The 27,095-nt window shown below is 49.7% G+C and overlaps 1 protein-coding gene across 1 annotated transcript in view; it reads left to right on the plus strand.

The window, feature by feature from the left end:
* Nucleotides 1-27,095, plus strand: part of LOC121585668 (potassium voltage-gated channel subfamily KQT member 4-like) — a 112,611-nt gene that overhangs the window by 51,486 nt on the left and 34,030 nt on the right. Inside the window, exon 2 of the mRNA XM_041901996.1 lies at nt 26,270-26,360. Within this exon, the coding sequence (XP_041757930.1) occupies nt 26,270-26,360 (91 nt within the window). The remainder of the gene's footprint in view (nt 1-26,269; nt 26,361-27,095) is intronic.

The raw sequence follows: 27,095 nt of genomic DNA on the forward strand, positions 1-27,095 counted from the left end.
CCCCCAAAGATGCGGACTCCGACCGCGCCACAAAAACATAACAGGGTAGGGGCCGGGTGGGCATTCCGCCTCGGAGGCGGATTCGGCTCCGGGCGTGACCACCACTTTCTCTCCACCTCCCTGTTGCGCCCCTGGTCTGGTCTGGACCTCGGCGCGCTGCTTCCCCTCTCCTTCCTCCCACGAAGTACCAAGCCCTGTCTGAACCCTGGTGTGGGAGACCCCGAACCTGGAGAGGGGCTGACGTCTGGGTCTGGACTGGCACCGCTGACTGGAGCTGGACCCGACGACGGTGGATCGGATTGCTCTGGCTCCGGAGTGGATCCGCTGACAGGAGTTGGACCGGACCCCGGTGGAGCGGATTGCTCTGGCTCCGGAGTGGATCCGCTGACTGGAGTTGGACCGGACCCCGATGGAGCGGATTGCTCTGGCTCCGGAGTGGAGCAGCTGACAGGTGCCGGACCAGGCACCGGTGGAACAGGCACAGGCCGTGCCGGACTGGACACACGCACCACTGGCTTGGTGCGGGGAGCAGGAACGGGCCGGACCGGGCTGACGACGCGCACCACTGGCTTGGTGCGGGGAGCTGGAACGGGCCGGACCGGGCTGACGACGCGCACCACTGGCTTGGTGCGGGGAGCAGGAACGGGCCGGACCGGGCTGACGACGCGCACCACTGGCTTGGTGCGGGGAGCAGGAACGGGCCGGACCGGGCTGACGACGCGCACCACTGGCTTGGTGCGGGGAGCAGGAACGGGCCGGACCGGGCTGACGACGCGCACCACTGGCTTGGTGCGGGGAGCAGGAACAGGCCGGACCGGGCTGGCGACGCGCACCACTGGCTTGGCGCGAGGGACAGGAACAGGCCGGGCCGGACTGGGAACATGCACCACTGGCTTGGTGCGGGGAGCAGGAACGGGCCGGGCCGGACTGGGAACACGCACCACTGGCTTGGTGCGGGGAGCAGGAACGGGCCGTACCGGACTGTGGAGGCGGACTGGAGGTCTGGAGCGGAGAGCTGACACAACCCGTCCTGGCTGAATGTCTACTTCCACACAATATGTGTGAGGCATTAGCACAGGACGTACGGGGCTGTGCACTCGTACTGGCGATACAGCACGTAGCACCGGCGCAGGATATACGGGACCGAGGAGGCGTACTGGAGACCACGAGCGTTAAGCCGGCACACCCCGTCCTGGCTGAATGCCCATCTTCGCACGACACGTGCGTGGTGCCCGCACAGGACGTACAGGACTGTGCCGGAACACTCGCGGCATAGTACGTGGCTCCGCATAACACGGAGCCTGCCCAGTCACACGCTTCCTAGCATGAGTATGGGGAGTTGTCTCTGCTCTAACACTAGGCTCCGCCAACCACCCTTTTAGCCCCCCCAAAAATGTTTTATTGGGGCTGTCTCTCGGGCTTCCTCCTCGGCCGGCACCTTCTGCGTTGCCGCTGCTCCTCTCTATAGCGCGCCTCCACAGTCTCCTCCCAGGGACGGCGATCCATTCCGGCCTGAATCTCCTCCCAAGTCCAGGATCCCTTCCCGTCCAGGATCTCTTCCCAGGTCCAGGCTGTCTGTTCCTGGACACGCTGCTTGGTCCTCATTTGGTGGGATCTTCTGTCACGATCGTTTTAATGACTGGTCGAACCAAGGCGCAGCGTGATAAGCGTACATATTTATTTAAGTACTGAACACGACAAAACAACAAACAAACGATACGTGAAGTCTTAAGGTTACACAAAACAAACCTATACAGAACAAGATCCCACAAACTAACTGGTGCCAACAGGCTGCCTAAGTATTGTCCCCAATCAGAGACAACGAGCTACAGCTGCCTCTGATTGGGAACCACCCTGGCCAACATAGATCTAAAAGATCTAGAACTAAACATAGAAAAACACAACATAACACGGAATATACACACCCTGACTCAACAAATCAACGTCCCCTGAGTCAGGGCGTGACAGGCTGTGTTTTTTGGCTGTTTATTTTGACCAGGCTGTGTTTTCTGGCTGTTTATTTTGACCAGGCTGTGTTTTCTAGCTGTTTATTTTGACCAGGCTGTGTTTTCTGGCTGTTTATTTTGACCAGGCTGTGTTTTCTGGCTGTTTATTTTGACCAGGCTGTGTTTTTTGGCTGTTTATTTTGACCAGGCTGTGTTTTCTGGCTGTTTATTTTGACCAGGCTGTGTTTTCTGGCTGTTTATTTTGACCAGACTTTTTTATTTTTTTATTTTAAGGGGGTAGATCAGCTTTAATATTGCAGATAGATTGTAACTGCCATCAATGTAATTGTCTGCATCACTTCCAATCCCCCATATATTTTTTCCACAAATATATAGACTCAGCAAAAAAGAAACGCCCTCTCACTGTCAACTGCGTTTATTTTCTGCAAACTTAACATGTGTAAATATTTGTATGAACATAACAATATTCAACAACTGAGACATAAACAGAACAAGTTCCACAGACATGTGACTAACATAAATTGAATAATGTGTCCCTGAACAAAGGGGGGGTCAAAATCAAAAGTAACAGTCAGTATCTGGTGTGGCCACCAGCTGCATTAAGTACTGCAGTGCATCTCCTCCTCATGGACTGCACCAGATTTGCCAGTTCTTGCTGTGAGATGTTACCCCACTCTTCCACCAAGGCACCTGCAAGTTCCCGGACGTTTCTGGGGGGAATGGCCCTAGCCCTCACCCTCCGATCCAACAGGTCCCAGACGTGCTCAATGGGATTGAGATCCGGGCTCTTCGCTGGCCATGGCAGAACACTGACATTCCTGTCTTGCTGGAAATCACACACAGAACGAGCAGTATGGCTGGTGGCATTGTCATGCTGGAGGGTCATGTCAGGATGAGCCTGCAGGAAGGGTACCACATGAGGGAGGAGGATGTCTTCCCTGTAACGCACAGCGTTGAGATTGCCTGCAATGACAACAAGCTCAGTCCGATGATGCTGTGACACACCGCCCCAGACCATGACGGACCCTCCACCTCCAAATCGATCCCGCTCCAGAGTACAGGCCTCGGTGTAACGCTCATTCCTTCGACGATAAACGCGAATCCGACCATCACCCCTGGTGAGACAAAACCGCGACTCGTCAGTGAAGAGCACTTTTTGACCAGTCCTGTCTGGTCCAGCGACGGTGGGATGTGCCCATAGGCAACGTTGTTGCCGGTGATGTCTGGTGAGGACCTGCCTTACAACAGGCCTACAAGCCCTCAGTCCAGCCTGCGGACAGTCTGAGCACTGATGGAGGGATTGTGCGTTTTTATTTTTTTATTTTACCTTTATTTAACTAGGCAAGTCAGTTAAGAACAAATTCTTATTTACAATGACGGCCTACACCGGCCAAACCCGGACAACGCTGGGCCAATTGTGTGCCGCCCTATGGGACTCCCAATCACGGCCGGTTGTGATACAGCCTGGAATGGAACCAGGGTGTCTGTAGTGACGCCTCAAGCACTGAGATGCAGTGCCTTAGACCGCTGCGCTGGTGTAACTCGGGCAGTTGTTGTTGCCATCCTGTTCGGATATACCGATCCTGTGCAGGTGTTGTTACACGTGGTCTGCCATTGCAAGGACGATCAGCTGTCCATCCTGTCTCCCTGTAGCTCTGTCTTAGGCATCTCACAGTACGAACATGTCACGAGTTGCTAAGCCAGAACCCAGAAGCAGACCAGGACAAGGTAAGTTGAAACGAAGGTGAGTGTTTATTACAAATTCAAGAGTGATGCTGAATAATCCAGGGAACAGAGCGGGCGGCGTTGATTAGTTGTTGGGGTGCAGTGGTTGATCCCATCCTGGTCGGCAGCCGACCACCAGGCAGAGGTTGGATGAAGGTTCCGGACGGGTGACTGCAGATGGAACAAAACGGGGGTAAGTAAGCAACAAACCAACAAGGTGCAAAAACAACAAAACTAACGCTAGGCTCTAAGACTGATACTCTGGTAAACCTACTGTTCATGGCTAACGATCCGGCAGGGAATGGATGTTAGGCCAGAGCCTAAGAAGGGTGATGATCAAGACCAGGTGTGCAGATTGCTGATGGGATGCAGGTGCGGAAATCAAGAGAGCTCCCGGAGCGTTCCAGAACCCTCGGGAAACTGGAGATCACGAACATAAAAACTAGTCCACAGACCGGACCCGACTCAGACTGCCGGGATCGTTACAGTACCCCCCTCCGACGAACGCCACCGGGCGGACTCCCGGAGCGCCAGGATGGAGGCGGTAGAAGTCACTGATGAGGTCAGCATCTAGGACCTGTCGCCGCGAATCCAACTCCTCTCTTCAGGACCATACCCCTCCCAGTCCACGAGATACTGGAAACCCCGGCCCCGCCGTCTGGAATCCATGATGCGACGCACCGTGTAGGCAGGACCACCTCCGATCATCCGAGGAGGAGGAGGAGGAGGCGGAGGAGGCAACAGAGGACTGAGGAAAACAGGCTTGAGGCAGGAGACATGAAAGGTGGGATGGACTCTGAGCGTCCTCGGGAGTTTGAGTCGAACTGCCACCGGATTGATCACCTTCTCCACCACAAACGGACCAATGAACCCGGTAACAACTTCCTAGACTCAGTCCGTAAAGGAAGATCCCGTGTGGCCAACCAAACCCTATCTCCGATGGTATAGGTGGGAGCGGGGATCCGGCGACGATTCGCCTGGAGCTGATACCGGTCCGAAACTCTAAGGAGTGCCTTTCTGGCCCGATGCCAGGTCCGGTGGCAACGACGTAATATGGGCCTGGAACAGAAGGCACTGAGAGCTCCCTCTCCTGAGAAGGGAACAGGGGAGGTTGGTAGCCATACAGGCACTGGAAGGGAGACATCCCAGTGGCAGATGTAGGGAGAGTATTGTGGGCATACTCAACCCAAGGCAACTGAGAGACCCAGGAGGTGGGGTTGGAAGAGACCAGACAGCGTAGCGTGGATTCCATCTTCTGGTTGGCTCTTCCGCCTGACCATTGGATTGGGGGTGAAAACCAGATGTGAGACTGACTGTAGCTCCAATGGCCAAACAGAAGGACTTCCAGACAGCAGAGGTAAACTGAGGGCCACGGTCGGAAACGATATCACTGGGCAAACCGTGGACCCTGAAAACCTCCCTAACCAGGATCTCGGACGTCTCCGAGGCAGAGGGAAGCTTGGCAATTGGCACAAAGTGGGCGAACTTGCTGAATCTGTCCACGATAGTCAGAACGACCGTGTTCCCCTCAGAAGCGGGCAACCCAGTGACGAAGTCCAGGGCCAGATGCGACCATGGTCGCCGGGGAATAGGAAGGGGGTGAAGTAGTCCAGAGCTGGGCCGATTGGTACTCTTATTCTGCGCAGACACTGGACAGGCAGCAACAAAACCCCGAGTATCTCGGCCATGGCAGGCCACCAAAAACGTCTGCGAAGAAACGCCATTGTCCGAGCCACGCCAGGGTGACAAGCCATCTTGCTGGCGTGGGACCATTTGAGGACAGCAGGACGAACCCGACTCAGGCACAAACAACCGACCCGGGTGGACCGTTACCGGGACCGGGCTGAGTCCGAGGGCCGCCAGCACCTCCTCCTCAATCTTCCACATAACTGCTCCCACGACGCAGTTCCGGGGAGAATTGTCTCGGTCTTGGACCCACTCTCCTCCGTCTTGGAGAACATCCGGGACAAGGCGTCCGCCTTGCCGTTCTTAGATCCAGGTCGGAACGTCAGGGAAAAACTTGAATCGTCCGAAAAACAACGCCCACCTGGCCTGACGGGAGTTGAGACGTTTAGCCGATTGCACGTAAGCAAGATTCTTGTGGTCAGTCCAGACAATAAACGGTTGCTCCGCCCTCCAACCAGTGGCGCCACTCCTCCAAGGCAAGTTTCACCGCGAGAAGCTCCCGGTTACCCACATCGTAATTCCTCTCCGCAGGCGAAAGGCGACTGAGAGTAGTAGGCGCAGGGATGGAGTTTACTGTCCGTGGAGCATCGCTGCGACAGGATGGCGCCAACTCCCACATCAGACGCGTCCACTTCAACGACGAACTGACGGGCCGTGTCCGGTTGAGAGAGAATCGGTGCGTTGGTGAATCGCCTCTTCAAATCCAGAAACGCTCGATCCGCCTCCGGATTCCACTTGAAGGTCCTGATACTGGAAGTCAAGGCAGTTAACGGAGCGGCCACACGGCTGTAATCCCGGATGAATCTGCGGTAGAAATTACGCAAACCCCAAAAATCTCTGGAGCTGCAATCTCGTACCGGGCTGGGCCCATTCCAGAACCGCTCTAACCTTCTCCTGGTCCATCCTAATCTCTCCCCTGGAGATGATGTACCCGAGAAAGGATGTCGTGTGGGCGTGAAACTCGCACTTCTCGGCCTTCACGAACAGGCGATTCTCCAACAATCGCTGCAGAACCTGCCGGACATGCTGGACGTGGTCGGAAGGTTCCTTCGAGAAGATCAGAATGTCATCCAGGTAAACAAACACAAAGAGACCGATCATATCTCTCAGGACGTCGTTCACCATACTCTGGAATACCGCTGGAGCATTGGTCAGGTCCAAACGGCATCACCTGATACTAGGTGACCCATCGGTGTATTGAAACCCGCCAACCACTCGTCCCCCTCTCTGATCCGGACCATGTGATACGCATTGCGTAGGTCTAGCTTGGTGAACACCGTAGCACCCTGTAAGGAGTCGAAGGCAGAACTCATCAAGGGCAGGGGGATACTTGTTCTTGACCGTGATGTCATTCAACCCCCGATAATCAATACACGGTCGAAGAGAGCCATCCTTCTTACCCACAAAGAAGAATCCTGCCCCCAGGGGGTGATGACGAGGGACGAACGAGACCAGCAGCTAGGGACTCCTTGATGTAGGTCTCCAAAGCCTCACGTTCAGGTCGGGAGATACTGTATAACCTTCCCCTTGGGGTAGACAGCTCCAGGGAACAGGTTGATGGCACAATCATATGGTCGGTGGGGAGGGAGTGACAGAGCCTTCTGCTTACTGAAAACTTCCCCAAATCGTGATATGTCTCGGGAACCAGGGACAAATCTGGGGGGTTTAGCCTCAATCACCTGACTGGGAACCGAATGGGGGCAGGCAGTCTTGAGACAGTTAGCATGACAATCAAGGCTCCAACTCGTTACCTTGCCCGTCACCCAATCGAACGTGGGATTGTGTTCCTTCAGCCAGGGGTATCCAAGGACCAGAGGAACATGGGAAGACGGCAGAATGAAGAATGAAATCATCTCAGAATGATTCCCCGACAACCGCATCTTAACCGGTTCAGTCCTCATCGTGATATCGTGCCAGACTACTGCCGTTCAGAGTGGTCGCTTCAATGGCTTCCGGCAATTGCTCCTTGGAAAGCCCCAGCTGTTCCACCAACTCGGCATCAAGAAAGCTTCCATCGGCACCTGAATCGATAAAAGCGTTAATCGCTAAGCTCTGATTCCTGTTCACAAGGGTAGCCGGGAAACGGGGTCTGACAGAGGTACTGAGAGGTTGAAACTGGCTCGCTAAAAGTCCTCCCAACTTTAGCTGAGCCGGGCAGTTTGACGACCGCCGGGAACAAGTGGAGATGTAATGTCCCGAGCTACCACAGTAGAGGCAGCAGTTGGTCTTACGTCTATGTTGACGCTCCTCCTTGGTTAACCCGTGCCGCCCCACTTGCATGGGTTCAGAATCGGAGAGAGGACCTCTCCACTAATCCTTTGTGGTGGAGAATGATCGACGTGTTCTGGTCCACCACCCGACCCGACTGGGAACTGAGAAGCTGATCGATTGGACGGACCCCATTGCTTCTCCCTCCTTCGCTCTCGGACTCGATTATCCACCCGAATAGACAAGGCTACCAAGCTGTCCAGGTCACTAGGCTCCGGATAGGAGATCAACTCATCCTTGAGCTGCTCCGACAGACCCTGGTAAAAGGCCGCCTGCAGAGACTCCTGTTCCACCCACTCTCCACAGCCAACGTCTTGAACTCGATCACGAAGTCGGCCACGCTGCGAGTTCCTTGGTGAAGCGAAAACAGGCGCCTAGCTGCGTCCCTCCCTCGGACGGAATGGTCGAAGAGCTTCCTCATCTCGGCCGTGAACCCCTGGTATGAAGCCATGCAGGGTCTTGTCGTTCCCAAACGGCTGAAGCCCACCCAGCGCTCGACCACGCAGCAACGCAATCACAAAGGCTATCCTAGCCTTGTCTGTGGCATAAGAGTAGGGCTGTAGATCGAACACTAATCCACACTGCATAAGGAAGGAACGGCATCTTCCCAGCTCCCCCTCATATTTATCCGGCGTCGGAACCTTGGGCTCACGGAAGGACACAGCTCCAGAAGCGGCAGGCGAGATGGGTGAAACCGGTAGTGGATCCTCCACCGGAAACTTGCGTTGGTTCTGGACCTCCGTCAGACCGGTAGAAAGGTTCCGAACTGACAACGCGATCTCCTGTAGTACCGTGCTATGATGGCCCAACATCTTCTCCTGATGGGTAATGGCATGGCGAACAGAGTCCAGGTCCGCTGGGTTCATTACTGGCCGGATCGTTCTGTCACGAGTTGCTAAGCCAGAACCCAGAAGCAGACCAGGACAAGGTAAGTTGAAACGAAGGTGAGTGTTTATTACAAATTCAAGAGTGATGCTGAATAATCCAGGGAACAGAGCGGGCGGCGTTGATTAGTTGTTGGGGGTGCAGTGGTTGATCCCATCCTGGGTCGGCAGCCGACCACCAGGCAGAGGTTGGATGAAGGTTCCGGACGGGTGACTGCAGATGGAACAAAACGGGGGTAAGTAAGCAACAAACCAACAAGGTGCAAAAACAACAAAACTAACGCTAGGCTCTAAGACTGATACTCTGGTAAACCTACTGTTCATGGCTAACGATCCGGCAGGGAATGGATGTTAGGCCAGAGCCTAAGAAGGGTGATGATCAGGACCAGGTGTGCAGATTGCTGATGGGATGCAGGTGCGGAAATCAAGAGAGCTCCCCGGAGCGTTCCAGAACCCTCGGGAAACTGGAGATCACGAACATAAAAACTAGTCCACAGACCGGACCCGACTCAGACTGCCGGGATCGTTACAGAACATTGCAATTTATTGCCCTGGCCACACCTGCAGTCCTCATGCCTCCTTGCAGCATGCCTAAGGCACGTTCACGCAGATGAGCAGGGACCCTGGGCATCTTTCTTTTGGGGGTTTTCAGAGTCAATAGAAAGGCCTCTTTAGTGTCCTAAGTTTTCATAACTGTGACCATAATTGCCTACCGTCTGTTAGCTGTTAGTGTCTTAACGACCGTTCCACAGGTGCATGTTCATTAATTGTTTATGGTTCATTGAACAAGCATTGGAAACAGTGTTTAAACCCTTTACAATGAAATTATCTTTGAAAGACAGGGTCCTGAAAAAGGGACGTTTCTTTTTTTGCTGAGTTTATATATATATATACACTACCGTTCAAATGTTTGGGGTCACTTAGAAATGTCCTTGTTTTTGAAAGAAAAGCAATTTTTTTGTCCATTAAAATAACATCAAATTGATCAGAAATACAGTGTAGACATTGTTCATGTTGTAAATGGCCATTGTAGCTGGAAACGGCTGATTTTTTATGGAATATCTACATAGGCATACAGAGGCCTATTATCAGCAACCATCAGTCCTGTGTTCCAATGGCACGTTGTGTTTGCTAATCCAAGTTGATCATTTTAAAAGGCTAATTGATCATTAGAAAACCGTTTTGCAATTATGTTAGCACAGCTGAAAACTGTTGTGCTGATTAAAGAAGCAATAAAACTGGCCTTCTTGAGACTAGTTGAGTATCTGGAGCATCAGCAATTGTGGTTTCAATTACAGGCTCAAAATGGCCAGAAACAAATAACTCGTACAACGCTGTGTACTACTCCCTTCACAGAACAGCGCAAACTGGCTCTAACCAGAATAGAAAGAGGAGTGGGAGGCCCCGGTGCACAACTGAGCAAGAGGACAAATACATTAGTGTCTAGTTTGAGAAACAGACGCCTCACAGGTCCTCAACTGGCAGCTTCATTAAATAGTACCCGCAAAACACCAGTCTCAACGTAATCAGTGAAGAGGCGACTCCGGGATGCTGACCTTCTAGGCGGAGTTGCAAAGAAAAAGCCATATCTCAGACTGGCCAATAAAAAGAAAAGACTAAGATGGGCAAAAGAACACAGACAATAGACAGAGGAAGATTGGAAAAAAGTGTTATGGACAGACTGTCACGACTTTGGCCGAGCCTGCCTCCCCTCCTTGTTCGGGCAGGCTTCGGCGTTCGTCGTCACCGGCTTACTAACCACTGCCGCCCCAATCATCATCACAATTGTTTTGTTGATCGCTATTGGAGCGCATTTGTGTGTCAACGAAGGAAAAACTCTGTATTCGGTGATTACCCTCCTGCGCCTGACTCCTTTCACCACACTCACCACAGAATCACCCACCTCTCGCAAAGGAGTCAGGCACAGGAGGGTAATCACCGAATACAGAGTTTATTCCTTCGTTGACACACAAATGCGCTCCAATAGCGATCAACGAAACAGGCACAGAGGAAACAAACATCCCTGGCAATTACACTGTAACGGAATCCAATAATACATAGGCACAGGGGGAAAATCTACCCTGGCAACACAATGTTATGAGTAGCTCCACGAGCTACATTACTCTCACAATTAACAATCACCCACAAGGACAAGGGGGCAGAGGGAACACTTATACACAGACTAATGAAGGGATATGAACCAGGGTGTGTGTGATTGACAAGACGAGACAATTGTGATGATGTTTGGGTTAGTAAGCCGGTGACGACGAACGCCGAAGCCTGCCTGAACAAGGAGGGGAGGCAGCCTCGGCCGAAGTCGTGACACAGACAAATCGAGGTTTGAGGTGTTCAAATCACAAAGAAAAACATTTGTGAGACGCAGACCAAATGAAAAGATGCTGGAGGAGTGCTTGATGCCATCTGTCAAGCATGGTGGAGGCAATGTGATGGTCTGGGGGTGCTTTGGTGGTGGTAAAGTGGGAGATTTGTACAGGGTAAAAGGGATCTTGAAGAAGGAATGCTATCACTCCATTTTGCAACGCCATGCCATACCCTGTGTACGGCGCTTGATTGGAGCCAATTTCCTCCTACAACAGGACAATGACCCAAAGCACAGCTCCAAACTATGCAATAACTATGCTATAATGGAGTGGCCAGCACAGTCACCGGATCTCAACCCTATTGAGCTGTTGTGGGAGCAGCTTGACCGTATGGTACATAAGAAGTGCCCATCAAGCCAATCCAACTTGCGGAAGGTGCTTCAGGAAGCATGGGGTGAAATCTCTTCAGATTACCTCAACAAATTGACAACTAGAATGCCAAAGGTATGCAAGTCTGTAATTGCTGCAAATGGAGGATTCTTTGAAGAAAGCAAAGTTTGAAGGACTCAATTATTATTTCAATTAAAAATCATTATTTCTAACCTTGTCAATGACTACATTTCCTATTCATTTTGCTATATTTCCTATTCAAACACATTTCATGTATGTTTTCATGGAAAACAAGGACATTTCTAAGTGACCCCAAACTTTTGAACGGTAGTGTATATATACATACACATACATACATATACACATACATACATATAAATACATATACATACATATATATACATATCCTTTAAAAAAAATATGTTTTCCTTTATTACTTTCCAACACCAACACCCCTCCCCTAATTGGAGTAAACTAGTTAACAACAATACTATATTCATTTTATGGACACAGTCAATTTTACAATAATTATATTTTGTTTGTTTTTACTCCTGAACTTCCTCTACCCTCAACCTCTCTGATCATTTTCGTGATGTCCATCCGGTTTGCTTCTATATGCCATATCTTTCAAACTGTGCTCTTTCACAAAAGTTCTCAACCTATAACCTATATACTTATTATGGACACAGTATGTTTTACATTAGTTATTTTTTTGTTATTAGTTGTTATTAGTCCCAACCTTCAGCTCCATTCAACCCCTCCCATCTATCTCTTAACACCATCCATATTGGATTTCTATTTGCGAAGACTGTGTCTTTGTGGAGCCGGCCAGAGAGGGACAGTGTTTACACCTAGCTGGACTCTTAGAGAAAACTTAAATATACACCGTGACACAGCACTGTTGGATTGGATGACTTTGTTTCCCTTGTAGAGAGCCAAAGGGTGCTGGAGAAGTGTCATGTTTTGTTATCAGTCCATAGAAAGAAACCGTGCTCAAACCAACCTAGAGTTGAGGTTTTTGTTTTCAGATCATATTTTGAATCGATAAGAATACAGTATGAAAGCAACTGGCTAAGGTTTATTCTAGCAGGCATTCATCCCATAGTGTATCTGTGGCTTGTCAAACCCATTTAGGATGGTTTGGTTTGTGTCCATCCTAACTTGGGCTACAAATATCCCCACGACATCGGTTGACTGGGTTTGTTTTTGTAGTGAGGTGTCAGAAGCCGGAAAATCCTGCGGTCCAGGATGTCTCCATTCAGCGCCTCCCCTCCTCACCCCCAGGCTCGTTGGCAGAGGGTCGCCGCAGGACACACAAGGTGTCAGATCAGATGACCTGTCCTAGGTCATTACGGAGATGGTTGCCAACAATCACAGCAGTTGGGACCAGGACGGAGGAAGGGCGGCGGGTGGAGGGCAGAAGGCAGGGACCCCCAGAGGAGGCTCAACTTGTGTCCAGCTCGCGAGCACAACAACTGGGATAGGAGGGACAGACTGACACATACAGAGGGAGAGAGATACAGAGATAAAGAAAGAGAGGGAGGGAGACCACTAGAGAGACAGAGAGGTACAGAGATAGGGACGGAGCCTGCTAGAGAGACAGAGATGTACAGAGACAGGGAGGGAGACCGCTAGAGAGACAGAGAGGTACAGACAGAGGGAGGGAGACCGCTAGAGAGACAGAGAGGTACAGACAGAGGGAGGGAGACCGCTAGAGAGACAGAGAGGTACAGAGACCTCTAGAGAGACATAGAGGTACAGACAGAGGTACAGAGACCGCTAGAGAAACAGGTACAGACAGAGGGAGGGAGACTGCGAGAGAGACAGAGAGGTACAGACAGAGGGAGGGAGACCGCTAGAGAGACAGAGAGGTACAGACAGAGGGAGGGAGACCGCTAGAGAGACAGAGAGGTACAGACAGAGGGAGGGAGACCGCTAGAGAGACAGAGGTACAGACAGAGGGAGGGAGACCGCTAGAGAGACAGAGAGGTACAGACAGAGGGAGGGAGACCGCTAGAGAGACAGAGGTACAGACAGAGGTACAGAGACCTCTAGAGAAACAGAGAGGTACAGACAGAGGGAGGGAGACAGAGAGGTCCAGACAGAGGTACAGAGACCTCTAGAGAAACAGGTACAGACAGAGGGAGGGAGACTGCTAGAGAGACAGAGAGGTACAGACAGAGGGAGGGAGACCGCTAGAGAGACAGAGGTACAGACAGAGGTACAGAGACCTCTAGAGAAACAGAGAGGTACAGACAGAGGGAGGGAGACAGAGAGGTCCAGACAGAGGTACAGAGACCTCTAGAGAAACAGGTACAGACAGAGGGAGGGAGACCGCTAGAGAAACAGGTACAGTATTGTCTGTTTTATCTGTGTCCCAGAAGGTGGTGGTATTGTTTCTGATCAGGTGACTGACCTGTCATGGCCAGTCTGATAGTACAGTAATAAACAAGCATTGTTTTCTATTCATCTGGCCTGTTTTTGATTAAAATTGGTGATGAGGCTTCGGTCATTCTCCAATTCGCTGCATCAATCCATAGGGCCTATGCAAAAATTACATTACGTTCTTACTGGAAAGTTTTTTAATCAACACGTTTTTCTCATGTAATCATAGTCATCAATACAGTAGCTTTTCTCTCTCAATTTTAACTGTGAATCCCAGTATCTTGCTAGACAGTGTTATTGACATAGTTTAGTCTGATATCAGTTTGTTGACGTGGAAACAGAAAACCACTCAGGAGGACCCATACAGCAGATCTCTCCATTCGACCTCCTCAGAGACAAACAGACTGTGCTGATTTGGTGGATTTTCTACTGATGCTCCTCGCAATTGACATTTCCTGAAAGGGAGCCGGGGAAGTGGTAATGTGGGGTGGTGTGGCTAAAACAGTTCCCTCAGCTGAAATGTTGAAATGTGACCTTGCGCACATGGACAATGCATTGGCTAGTATATGGGACGTTTTACCCCCTCATCTTTTTTCTGACCTCCAGGATTTGGGGGAAACTAATAACTAAGCAGATTTTGGTGGATTTCTGCCCCAATGTTTCCAGTTAGTTGCTGATGTGTAAAGGGGGTGTTGCCTTTCAGACCTGGTCTCCAGTTCTCAGATCAGTTGAATTGAATTATTTATAATCTACAGTGAGCTCCAAAAGTATTTGGACAGTGACATATTTTTGTTGTTTTGGCTCTGTACTCCAGCACTTAGGATTCAAAATGATACAATGATTTAGAAACAGTTTAGAAATTACAGTACTTTCTGCACAAAAGTATTGGGACAAATTCACTTATGTGTATTAAAGTAGTCAAAAGTTAAGTATTTGGTCCCATATTCATAGCCGCAATGACTACGTCAAGCTTGTGACTCTACAAACTTGTTGGATGCATTTGCTGTTTGTTTTGGTTGTGTTTCAGATTATTTTGTGCCCAATAGAAATGAATGGTAAATAATGTATTGTCATTTTGGAATCACTTTTATTGTAAATAAGAATAGAATATGTTTCTAAACGCTTCTACATTAATGTGGATGCTACCATGATTATGGATAGTCCTGAATGAATTGTGAATAATGATGAGTGAGAAAGTTAGATGCACAAAAATAATCTGAAAGACAACCAAAACAAACAGCAAATGCATCATTGCGTGTTATGAATATGGGACCATATGCTAAACCTTTGACTGCTTAAATACACATACAGTGCCTTCGGAAAGTATTCAGACCCCTTTACTTTTTCCACATTTGGTTACGTTACACCTTATTCTAAAATGGATTAAATAAATAAAAATCCTCAGCAATCTACACACAATACCCCTTAATGGCGAAGCGAAAACAGGTTTTAAGAAATGTTTACAAATAAAAAACTGAAATACCTTATTTACATAAGTATTCAGACCCTTTGCTATGAGACTCGAAATTGAGCTCAGGTGCATCCTGTTTCCATTGATCATCCTTGAGATGTTTCTACAACTTGATTGGAGACAACCTGTGGTAAATTCAATTGATTGGATTGACAGTGCATGTCAGAGCAAAAACCAAGCCATGAGGTTGAAGGAATTGTACGTAGAGCTCCGAGACAGGATTGTGTCAAGGCACAGATCTGGGGAAGGGTACTAAAAAATGTCTGCAGCATTGAAGGTCCCCAAGAACACAGTGGCCTCCATCCCTACAGTGAAGCATGGTGGTGGCAGAATCATGCTGTGGGGATGTTTTTCAGCGGCAGGGACTGGGAGACTAGTCAGGATCGAGGCAAAGATGAACAGAGCCAAGTACAGAGAGATCCTTGATGAAAACCTGCTCCAGAGCTCTCAGGACCTCAGACTGGTGCGAAGGTTCACCTTCCAACAGGAAAACGACCCTAAGCACACAGCCAAGACAACCCAGGAGTGGCTTCGGGACAAATCTCTGAATGTCCTTGAGTGGCCCAGCCAGAGCCCAGACTTAAACCTGATCGAACATCTCTGGAGAGACCTGAAAATAGCTGTGCAGCAACGCTCCCCATCCAACCTGACAGAGCTTGAGAGGATCTGCAGAGAAGAATGGGAGAAACTCCCCAAATACAGGTGTGCCATGCTTGTAGCGTCATACCCAAGAAGACTTGAGGCTGTAATCGCTGCCAAAGGTCCTTCAACAAAGTACTGAGTAAAGGGTCTGAATACTTATGTAAACGTAATATTTTAGTTTTTTATATTTAACAAATGAGCGAACATTTCTAAAAACCTGTTTTTGCTTTGTCATTATTGTGTGTAGATTGATGAGGGAAAAAAACGATTTAATCAATTTTAGAATAAGGCTGTAACGTAACAAAATGTGGAAAAAGTCAAGGGGTCTGAATATTTTCCAAAGGCACTGTATAAGTGAATACATTTGGTGGACTATTTACAAAAAGTGTTGTAATTTCTAAACGTTTCACCCGATATGGATGAAAATACCCTCAAATTAAAGCTGACAGTCTGCACTTTAGCCTCATAGCCATTGTATCATTTCAAATCCAAAGTGCTGGAGTACAGAGCCAAAACAACAATACATGTGTCACTGTCCCAATACTTTTGGAGCTCTCTCTACAGTATATCACATAATATGACCCCTGCAGACTGGGGTCCTGTTCATTAGGGCACAACGTAGCAAAACATTTTGCACCGGAAAACAGAAACAAGCTATTTTAATTGAACAAGTTCAGGTAGTCCCTCCAAGTTTCAATCTGTTTCCTTCTGTTTTCTACCATTTTAGGAGGTTATGAAGATGAAGCAAATGTAGGCTCACTGTTTTCAAAGCCAAAATGTTTGCTTTGTGAGTTACTTCATTTCAATTCAAGGAAGAAGTGGCCCGCGAGTAATTGGATGAAGTAGTGATGTTTATTGGATGCGTGCTACGCCCAAGCGGCACAGTGGTGGCTGACGTTGCGACATGGGGCAGGAATGTGTCTTGTGGTTTGATGCTCTAGATTCTAGAATAACATGTTCTGAGACTTTGCACCCACAGGATCATATCCACAAGACGTTATCAACTTCTGAATTATGTCTAGCATCCTATTAATCTATTCTCAGCAGGGTTTGATCAGGCGCGCGCCACACACACACGTACACACACACACACACACACACACACACACACCCTCAGCAATAGTAATTTGAGGGCGCTTGCCCTCAGGGTTGTGGGTTCGTTTCCCACGGGGGGCCAGTATGAAAATGTATTCACTCACTAACTGTAAGTCGCTCTGGATAAGAGCGTCTGCTAAATGACTAAAATGTAAATTTGTTTGTTTTATTCATTCATGCTTAGACATTAAGCTCTGCCCACGCCTCTGGTTACACTGTCAAACTCTGTCTGGAAAACACTCTAATGTGGATAAACCTCCGGTAGTAATTGGCAAAAACACATAAAACACTAATGCGGTTAAAACAACACAGTCCAACGACACGAGGTCACTCCTTCACCATGTGTTGTTGTGCTGTGGTTTCTGGTCACTCCTTCACTATGTGTTGGTGTGGTTTCTGGTCACTCCTTCATTAACAATATAACCCAGGGGTGGAGGTGAGGTGGACAATCCTCTATTGGAACAATATAACCCAGGGGTGGAGGTGAGGTAGACAATCCTCTATTGGAACAATATAACCCAGGGGTGGAGGTGAGGTAGACAATCCTCTATTGGAACAATATAACCCAGGGGTGGAGGTGAGGTGGACAATCCTTGATGAGGTAGACAATCCTTCTTGTTTTCTTTCCCCAATGCTTTTCATTGATCTGTTAACATCACTGTCAGACCTGGGTTCAAATACTATTTGAATTAATTTCAAATACTTTATCTGGGCTTGATTGAGTTTCCCTGGCTTAAAGGGATAGTTCAGGATTTTGGTGCTAACTAGCTTAGCACAAAGACTGGATATCATCGGGTACTGTACCCAAAAGACTTCCAGTCTTTGTGCTAAGCTAGTTAGCATTGGCCTGCGAAACTAACTCCAACTTCCCTCATACTGGCCGCAAATACTGAGTACGCCGGAGCCCCCTCGATGTCTAGTGGGGGCGGAGGAGCCTCTCGTATCTCATTCTCCTGGAGTGGACAAGCTACCACCGGCCTGAGGAGAGACACATGGAACGAGGGGTTAATGCGGTAATTAATGGGCAGTTGTAACCTATAACATACCTCGTTCAATCTCCTCAGGACTTTAAATGGCCCCACAAACCGCCGACTCAGCTTCCGGCAGGGCAGGCGAAGGGGCAGGTTTCAGGTCGAGAGCCAGACCCGATCTCCCGGTGCATAAACCGGAGCCTCACTGCGGTGGCGATCGGCGCTCGCCTTTTGCCGTCTGATAGCCCGCTGCAGATGGACATGCACCGCAGGGGCTTCGATCTGGCTCTGATGCCAGGGTGCCAGGACCGGCTGATAACCCAGCACACACTGAAAAGGCGTAAAATTAGTGGAGGAGTGGCGGAGTGAGTTTTGGGCTATCTCTGCCCAGGGGATATACCCCAACCACTCCTCCTGCCGGTCCTGGCAATAGGACCTCAGAAACCTACCCACATCCTGGTTTACTCTCTCCACCTGCCCATTACTCTCAGGGTGAAAACCTGAGGTAAGGCTAATCGAGACCCCCAGACGTTCCATAAACGCCCTCCAGACTCTAGAGGTGAACTGGGGACCCCGATCCGACAATATATCCTCAGGCACCCCGTAGTACCGGAAGACGTGAGTAAACAGGGCGTCGGCCGTTTGTAGGGCTGTAGGAAGACCTGGCATAGGAATGAGACGGCAGGCCATAGAAAACCGATCCACAACGACCAAGATCGTGGTATTCCCCTGGGAGGGGGGAAGGTCTGTGACAAAATCCACCGATAGGTGAGACCACGGCCGTTGTGGAACGGGTAGGGGTTGTAACTTCCCTCTGGGCAGGTGTCTAAGTGCCTTACACTGGGCGCACACCGAGCAGGAAGAAACGTAAACCCTCACGTCCCTAGCTAAGGTGGGCCACCAGTACTTCCCACTAAGGCAGTGCACTGTCCGACCAATACCAGGATGACCAGAGGAGGGTGACGTGTGAGCCCAATATATCAGTCGATCACGGATCTCGAGCGGCACGTACCTCCGTCCCTCTGGACACTCTGGGGGAGTAGGGTCGGCACGTAACGCCCGCTCGATGTCCGCATCGACCTCCCACACCACCGGTGCCACCAGACAAGACTCCGGAAGTATGGGAGTGGGCTCAATGGACCTCTCCTCTGTGTCATATCGTCGGGACAGGGTGTCTGCCTTAGCGTTCTGTGACCCTGGTCTATAAGTGAGCTTAAATACAAACCGGGTAAGAAACATGGCCCACCTAGCCTGACGAGGGTTCAGTCTCCTCGCTGCCCGGATGTACTCCAGGTTACGATGGTCAGTCAGAATGAGAAAAGGGTGTTTAGCCCCCTCAAGCCAATGCCTCCACACCTTCAGGGCTTGGACCACCGCTAGCAGCTCCCTGTCCCCCACGTCATAATTGCGTTCCGCCGGACTGAGCTTCTTAGAATAGAAAGCACAGGGGCGGAGTTTTGGAGGCGTGCCTGAGCGCTGAGACAGTATAGCACCGATCCCCGCCTCGGACGCATCCACCTCAACTTGGAACGCCAAAGAGGGATCCGGATGTGCCAGCACCGGAGCCGAGGTGAACAGGTCCTTCAGATGTCTAAACGCCCTGTCCGCCTCAACCGACCACTGCAGATGTACCGGGCCCCCCCTTAGCAGGGAGGTGATGGGAGCTGCTACCTGTCCAAAGCCCCGGATAAACCTCCGGTAGTAATTGGCAAAACCCAAAAACCGCTGCACCTCCTTCACCGTGGTGGGAGTCTGCCAATTACGCACGGCTGAAACGCGGTCAATCTCCATCTCCACCCCTGACGCGGACAACCGATGTCCCAGGAAGGAGATGGACTCCTGGAAGAACAGACATTTCTCCGCCTTCACATACAGGTCATGCTCCAACAGTCTACCCAGCACCCGACGCACCAGGGACACATGCTCGGCTCGTGTAGCGGAGTATATTAGAATGTCATCAATATACACCACTACACACTGTCCATGCAAATCCCGGAAAATCTCGTCCACAAATGATTGGAAGACTGAAGGAGCATTCATTAAACCGTATGGCATGACGAGGTACTCATAGTGACCCGAGGTGGTACTGAATGCTGTCTTCCACTCATCTCCCTCCCTAATGCGCACCAGGTTGTACGCGCTCCTGAGATCCAATTTTGTGAAGAATCGCGCCCCGTGTAATGACTCCGTCATACTAGCAATCAGAGGGAGAGGATAGCTGTATTTGATTGTAATCTGATTGAGACCACGGTAATCAATACACGGGCGTAAACCCCCATCCTTCTTCACAAAAAAGAAACTCGAGGACTCAGGAGAAGTGGACGATCGTATGTATCCCTGTCTCAGAGATTCGGTGACGTATGTCTCCATAGCTGCCGTCTCCTCCTGAGACAGAGGATACACATGACTACGAGGAAGCGCAGCGCCTACCTGGAGGTCTATCGCACAATCCCCCTGTCGATGAGGTGGTAATTGAGTCGCCTTCTTTTTACAGAAGGCGAGTGCCAAATCGGCATACTCAGGAGGAATGTGCATGGTGGGAATTTGGCTCTGACTTTCCACCGTCGTTGCCCCTACGGAAACACCTACACACCGCCCGACACACTGATCAGACCATCCCTTGAGAGCCCTCTGTTGCCATGAAATGTTGGGGTCATGAGATGTTAACCAGGGAAGCCCCAACACCACAGGAAACGCAGGAGAGTCAATCAAATACAACTGTATAATCTCCTCATGGCCCTCCTGCGTCCTCATCTTAAGTGGCGCTGTGACCTCCCTAATCAATCCCGACCCCAAAGGGTGGCTATCTAGGGCATGGATGGGGAAGGGCACATCAACTGGTACAATAGGAATCCCTAACTTATACGTGAACCGGCGATCGATAAAATTCTCAGCTGCGTCTGAATCTACTAGCGCCTTATGCTGGGAGTGAGGAGAAACCTCAGGAAACACAACTTTAATACACATATGTACAACAGAGAGCTCTGGGTGAGTTGGGTGCTTACTCACCTGGAATGACTCATCAGTGCGCTGCCTACTGCCTCGATTCCTAGGAGACCCTCAGTGTGTCCTCTGCGGCCACAGTTGGTGCAGGGGACGGCCTCTCTCCTGGTCTCTCTCCTGGTCTCCCTACTCCCTAGCACCAGCACCCCCGAGCTCCATAGGGCTCGGCTCGGAAGTGCTGGGGGATGGAATGGACGGCCCCGACTCCGGACGTCCGCGGGTAGCCAACAGGGTATCTAGGCGAATCGACATGTCCACCAGCTGATCGAAGCTTAGGTTGGTGTCCCTGCAGGCCAACTCCCGACGCACGTCCTCCCTCAGGCTGCACCTGTAGTGGTCGATGAGGGCCCTCTCATTCCATCCCACATTGGCAGCCAGAGTCCGGAAGTCCAGTGCGAACTCCTGCGCGCTCCTCTTCCCCTGTCTGAGGTGGAACAGACGCTCACCCGCCGCCTTCCCCTCTGGGGGATGATCGAACACCGCCCTGAAGCGGCGGTTGAACTCCGCATAGTTGACTGTAGCGGCGTCTATTCCCCCCCCACTCGGCGTTGGCCCACTCCAGTGCCTTGCCGGACAGACAGGAGATGAGGGCGGACACACTCTCGTATCCCGAGGGCACCGGTGGATGGTTGCCAGGTAGAGTTCCACTTGGAGCAGGAAACCCTGACAACCGGCCGCGGTGCCATCATAAGCCCTCGGGAGCGAGAGCCGAATCCCACTGGACTCCGGAGGTGAAGCGATGGGTATAGCTGATGGTGGTGGTATCGTCGGAGGAGGTGTGGGCAAACCTCCTCTTTCCCATCGCCCCAAGGTGTTCATCACCCCTTCCATGGCGGTGCCGAGAGCCTGGATCATGGCCGCTTGTTGTGTTACGCGCTCCTCCAGTGATCCATCTGGCACCGCCGCTCCTGCTGACTCCATGTCTTGGTGTGTTATTCTGTCACGCGACGTGTATGCGGTTAGCGAAGTCAAATGCAGGACACAGAGCGGCTGGCAACGTTCTTTACTGAACACAGTAAAATCAACGTACAAAAACAACAAACCTCCAAACAGGGAGGAAAACACAAAGACCCATACATACAAGCAACTGCCGGAATGACAACAAACAATAACACACAAAATAACCAATGAGAGACAGGGGTTAATATAGGGAATACAATCCAAGATAATGGGAAACAGGTGTAAACAATAAAGACCAAACAAGACAAACACCGAAACATCGATCGGCAGCAGCTAGTACTCCGGGGACGACGAACGCCGAAGCCTGCCCGAGCAAGGAGGAGGAGCAGCCTCGGCTGAATCCGTGACAGGGGATCTGATCCTAAATGTTACATTACATTTACATTTTCGTCATTTAGCAGACGCTCTTATCCAGAGAAAAAAGTTGTAATAGTAGAATGAAACTAGGGTAATGCGTCAGCAGTTTTCGTCTTGTCATGTCAGTCATTGGATGGCTGTTTGGCGGTATGGTCCTGTATGGATCAGTTGGTAGAGCATGGCACTTGCACCACCAGGGTTGTGGGTTTCGATTCCTGGGGCAACCCATAGGTAAAATGTTTGCACGCATGACTGTCGCTTTAGATAAAAGCTTCTGCTAAATGGCATATATTATATTATTGGAGGGGTCAGTCCTGTTCTAATGGAGGGGTCAGTCCTGTTGGACTAATGGAAGGGTCAGTCCTGTTCTAATGGAGGGGTCAGTCCTAATGGAGGGGTCAGTCCTGTTGTCCTAATGTAGGGGTCAGTCCTGTTGGGTCATTACTGTTGTCCAAATGGGTGGGTCAGTCCTGTTGTCCTAATGGAGGGGTCAGTCCTGTTGGGTCAGTCCTGTTGTTCTAATGGAGGGGTCAGTCCTGTTAGACTAATGGATGGGTCAGTCCTGTTGTCCTAATGGGTGGGTCAGTCCTGTTGCCCTAATGGAAGGGTCAGTCCTGTTTGACTAATAGAGGGGTCAGTCCTGTTGTCCTAATAGAGTGATCAGTCCTGTTGGACTAATAGAGGGGTCAGTCCTGTTTGACTAATAGAGGGGTCAGTCCTGTTGTCCTAATAGAGTGATCAGTCCTGTTGGACTAATAGAGTGGTCAGTCCTGTTGGATTAATAGAGTGATCAGTCATGTTGGACTAATAGAGGGGTCAGTCCTGTTTGACTAAAAGAGGGGTCAGTCCTGTTGTCCTAATGGGTGGGTCAGTCCTGTTGTCCTAATGTAGGGGTCAGTCATGTTGGGTCAGTCCTGTTGTCCTAATGGGTGGGTCAGTCCTGTTGTCCTAATGTAGGTGTCAGTCATGTTGGGTCAGTCCTGTTGTCCTAATGGATGGGTCAGTCCTGTTGTCCTAATGTAGGTGTCAGTCATGTTGGGTCAGTCCTGTTGTCCTAATGGGTGGGTCAGTCCTGTTGTCCTAATGGAGGGGTCGGTCCTGTTGGACTAATAGAGTGATCAGTCCTGTTTGACTAATAGATGGGTCAATACTGTTGGACTAATAGAGGGGTCAGTCCTGTTGGACTGATGGAGGGGTCAGTCCTGTTTGACTAATGGAGGGGTCAGTCCTGTTGGACTAATAGAGGGGTCAGTCATGTTGGACTAATAGAGGGGTCAGTCCTGTTGGACTAATAGAGTGGTCAGTCCTGTTGGACTAATGGAGGGGTCAGTCCTGTTGTCCTACTAGAGGGGTCAGTCCTGTTTGACTAATGGAGGGGTCAGTCCTGTTGTCCTAATAGAGGGGTCAGTCCTGTTGGACTAATAGAAGGGTCAGTCCTGTTGGACTAATGGAGGGGTCAGTCCTGTTGGACTAATGGAGGGGTCAGTCCTGTTGTCCTAATAGAGGGGTCAGTCCTGTTGGACTAATAGAGGGGTCAGTCCTGTTGTCCTAATAGAGGTGTCAGTCCTGTTGTCCTAATAGAGGGGTCAGTCCTGTTGGACTAATAGAGGGGTCAGTCCTGTTGGACTAATGGATGGGTCAGTCCTGTTGGACTAATAGAGGTATCAGTCCTGTTGTCCTACTAGAGGGGTCAGTCATGTTGGACTAATAGAGTGGTCAGTCCTGTTGTCCTAGTAGAGTAGTCAGTCCTGTTGTCCTAGTAGAGTAGTCAGTCCTGTTGTCCTAATAGAGTAGTCAGACCTGTTGTCCTAGTAGAGTAGTCAGTCCTGTTGTCCTAATAGAGTAGTCAGACCTGTTGTCCTAATAGAGTGGTCAGTCCTGTTGTCCTAATAGAGTGGTCAGTCCTGTTGTCCTAATAGAGTAGTCAGTCATGTTGTCCTAATAAAGTAGTCAGTCCTGTTGTCCTAATAGAGTAGTCAGTCCTGTTGTCCTAATAGAGTGGTCAGTCCTGTTGTCCTAATATAGTAGTCAGTCCTGTTGTCCTAATAGAGTAGTCAGTCCTGTTGTCCTAATAGAGTGGTCAGTCCTGTTGTAGCTACTGCAGTGTTTCTGACTCTGACATTGGGGTTGTTGTCAGATCCTCTGGGATGTTATCATCACATATCTACCATCCCTGGTCAGCCACACCAGCCAGTCTTCCTCTTCCTCCCCTCATTTACAATGATCATCTGTCTGTGTCTGTGTCTGTGTATGTGTCTGTGTCATCTGTCTGTGTCTGTGTCTGTGTCTGTGTCATCTGTCTGTGTCTGTGTCTGTGTTTGTCACTGTGTGAGTCTGGCAGGAAATGGGTCTCCCATGTCTCCCTGTGTTCTTCCTCCCGTTTACCTTAAAGTGAGGGGAATGACAGGATTGACAGACTTTAGTAGATTCACATCATAGAGATCCTATCTAATTCCTAATTCTATGACTCACCTAGTGTGTGTGCGTGTATAAAACAGATAAAGTGGGGCCTCCTGAGTCACAGTGCTTGAGAGGTCACTACAGACCCAGGTTTGATCCCAGGCTGTGTCACGGCCGTGACCAGGAGTCCCATAGGGCGGCGCCCAATTGGCTCAGCTTCGTCCGATTTAGGGGAGGGTTTGGCCGGGGGGGGGGCTTTACTTGGCTCATCACGCTCTAGTGACTCCTTGTGGCGGGCCGGGTGCCTGCAGGCTGACTTCAGTTGTCAGTTGAACAGTGTTTCCTCCGACACATTGGTGCTTCCGGGTTAAGCGGGCGGGTGTTAAGGAGGGTGATTTGGTGGGTCATGTTTCGGAGGACGTGTGACTCGATCTTCGCCTCTCCCGAGCCCGTTGGGGAGTTGCAGCGGTGAGACTGGATCGCAATTGGATATCATGAAAAAGGGGGTGAAGATAAAGTAAGGATGGACAGGGTCTTCTCTTTTCATTCAGCAAGGCTCCACAACATTACAGTATTGGCCCTGTTCTCCCTTTTTGTTCTTTCTTTCTTTCTTTCTTTCTTTCTTTCTTTCTTTCTTTCTTTCTTTCTTTCTTTCTTTTTTAAACATTTTGTTTTTGTATTTTCGTCAAGTTTCAAGTTTATCTGACATATTATAAATACAGTGGAACTCTTACTCACCAGAGCTCAACAACATTATTATGTCATTTATAAAAGTCATTACTGATACAGCAGCACTCTTTGCCATTCATTACAGTGTTTCCATCACCCTTGCATGCTCACATTCATTTAAACACTAACCAGTGTGATTCTCATTCCTTCAGTGATGACCCATCCATATCCACTCAGTGTGATTGCTCCATTCATACAGCAGTTTATCTTTGTGGTTAGATTGTGGTTGTCGTAATATGGGGTTTTAGAGGTCATGGCCTTCGTTAAACCTCACAGCGATGTCAGTGGAGAATGTGTGTGATTGAGAGACGGAGCGAGGGAGAGAGAGAGAGAATGTGTGTGTGTGTGGGATGGAGAATGTGTGTGATTATGAGCTGGAGAGCTTGAGACTGTTTGGGGTTGTGAGAAGTGTTCTCATAATGTGAGACCTGGCCTCTACCCCAGAAGCAACAGCAGCTGCCACCTGGCTAATCCTACTGTACTCCCAGAATATTCACATGGACCCGAGTGTGGAGGCAGTGTGTGTGTGTGTGTGTGTGTGTGTGTGTGTGTGTGTGTGTGTGTGTGTGTGTGTGTGTGTGTGTGTGTGTGTGTGTGTGTGTGTGTGCGTGCGCGTGCGCGTTTGAGCGAAAGGGAAAGAGAGGGTCAGAGAACCCTCCACTGGGGACACCTGGAATGGAGTCAGAGCAACAGCACCCGGCAACGCTCCAACTCTCAAAGAACCCGCTGCATTCCCAAACATTTTAATCTGTGTCCACTCAGTTTTCCTAACTGGCATGCCGGACATGCTGCGCTATGTACAACACCATAGCTGTAATTATGAAATACATCTCTACTCTGGACACAATGGACAATGGTCACATTGTTTAACACACTCGCGTTAATAATCTAGAGGACAATGAAATAGAATGAACTACAATGGAAAATAACTTTTTTTGTGTCTGTGCAAGCTTTTGGCCATGTGTAGACTGTATATTGACATGTGTCTCTGTCTCTCTCTCTCTGTGTGTTACAGTTTCCTGCTGGTGTTCAGCTGTCTGGTGCTGTCTGTGTTCTCCACCATCCCAGACCATCAAAAGATAGCCAACGAAGGCCTCTTCATCTTGGTAAGCCCTCAGCACCGGTCTCCTCCCCTCCACCATACACCCAGCTCCAGGGGCCGGATGTACCAAGCGTCTCAGAGTAGGAGGGCTGATTTAGGATCAGTTTAGCCTTTTAGATACACATTGAATAAGATTAGATGGGCAGATCAGCACTTCTACTCTGAGAGCCTTGATACACACAGACCCAGATCTCTCTTTTGTGAATCGTTTTGGAATCAACTGTTCAAACTGGCCCTGCCAACCCACCTCAACACAAGGCTAAATCAGTAATATGTTATCTTGAGTACCTGTCTGGTTTTGATTTCAACATCACTATATCATTGCCTTGTTTGGCAAGACAACGACAGGTTGGTTAAAGCAGAGGCAGACTGGAACCTAGCTAGGTTGATGATATACTGTTACAGTGTAAACACTAGTTATCCCACTGAATCTTCCTCTCCCTTTATCTGAATACCCCAGAATTGTAAAAGTATTGCTCCAAAATAAACAAAATGTTTCAGACCTGGGTTCAAATAGTTTGCGCTAGCATGCCTGGAGTGCCACATGGGCGGGGTTTGTAGTTTTGGAACTATTATCTTTGTCCCATTGCACCAGGCAGCTCAATTAAGCATAGCTCAAATATTTTAAATGATTCCAAATAGTATTTGAACCCAGGTCTGCCATTTTTCTGGGCTGTCTGTGCGTGTTTTATTTGGAGTGTGTTTACACCATCAGACTGGGAAAGACCTACAGAGCACT

The sequence above is a fragment of the Coregonus clupeaformis genome, unplaced genomic scaffold, assembly GCF_020615455.1.
Source record: "Coregonus clupeaformis isolate EN_2021a unplaced genomic scaffold, ASM2061545v1 scaf0520, whole genome shotgun sequence".
NCBI lineage: Eukaryota > Metazoa > Chordata > Actinopteri > Salmoniformes > Salmonidae > Coregonus > Coregonus clupeaformis.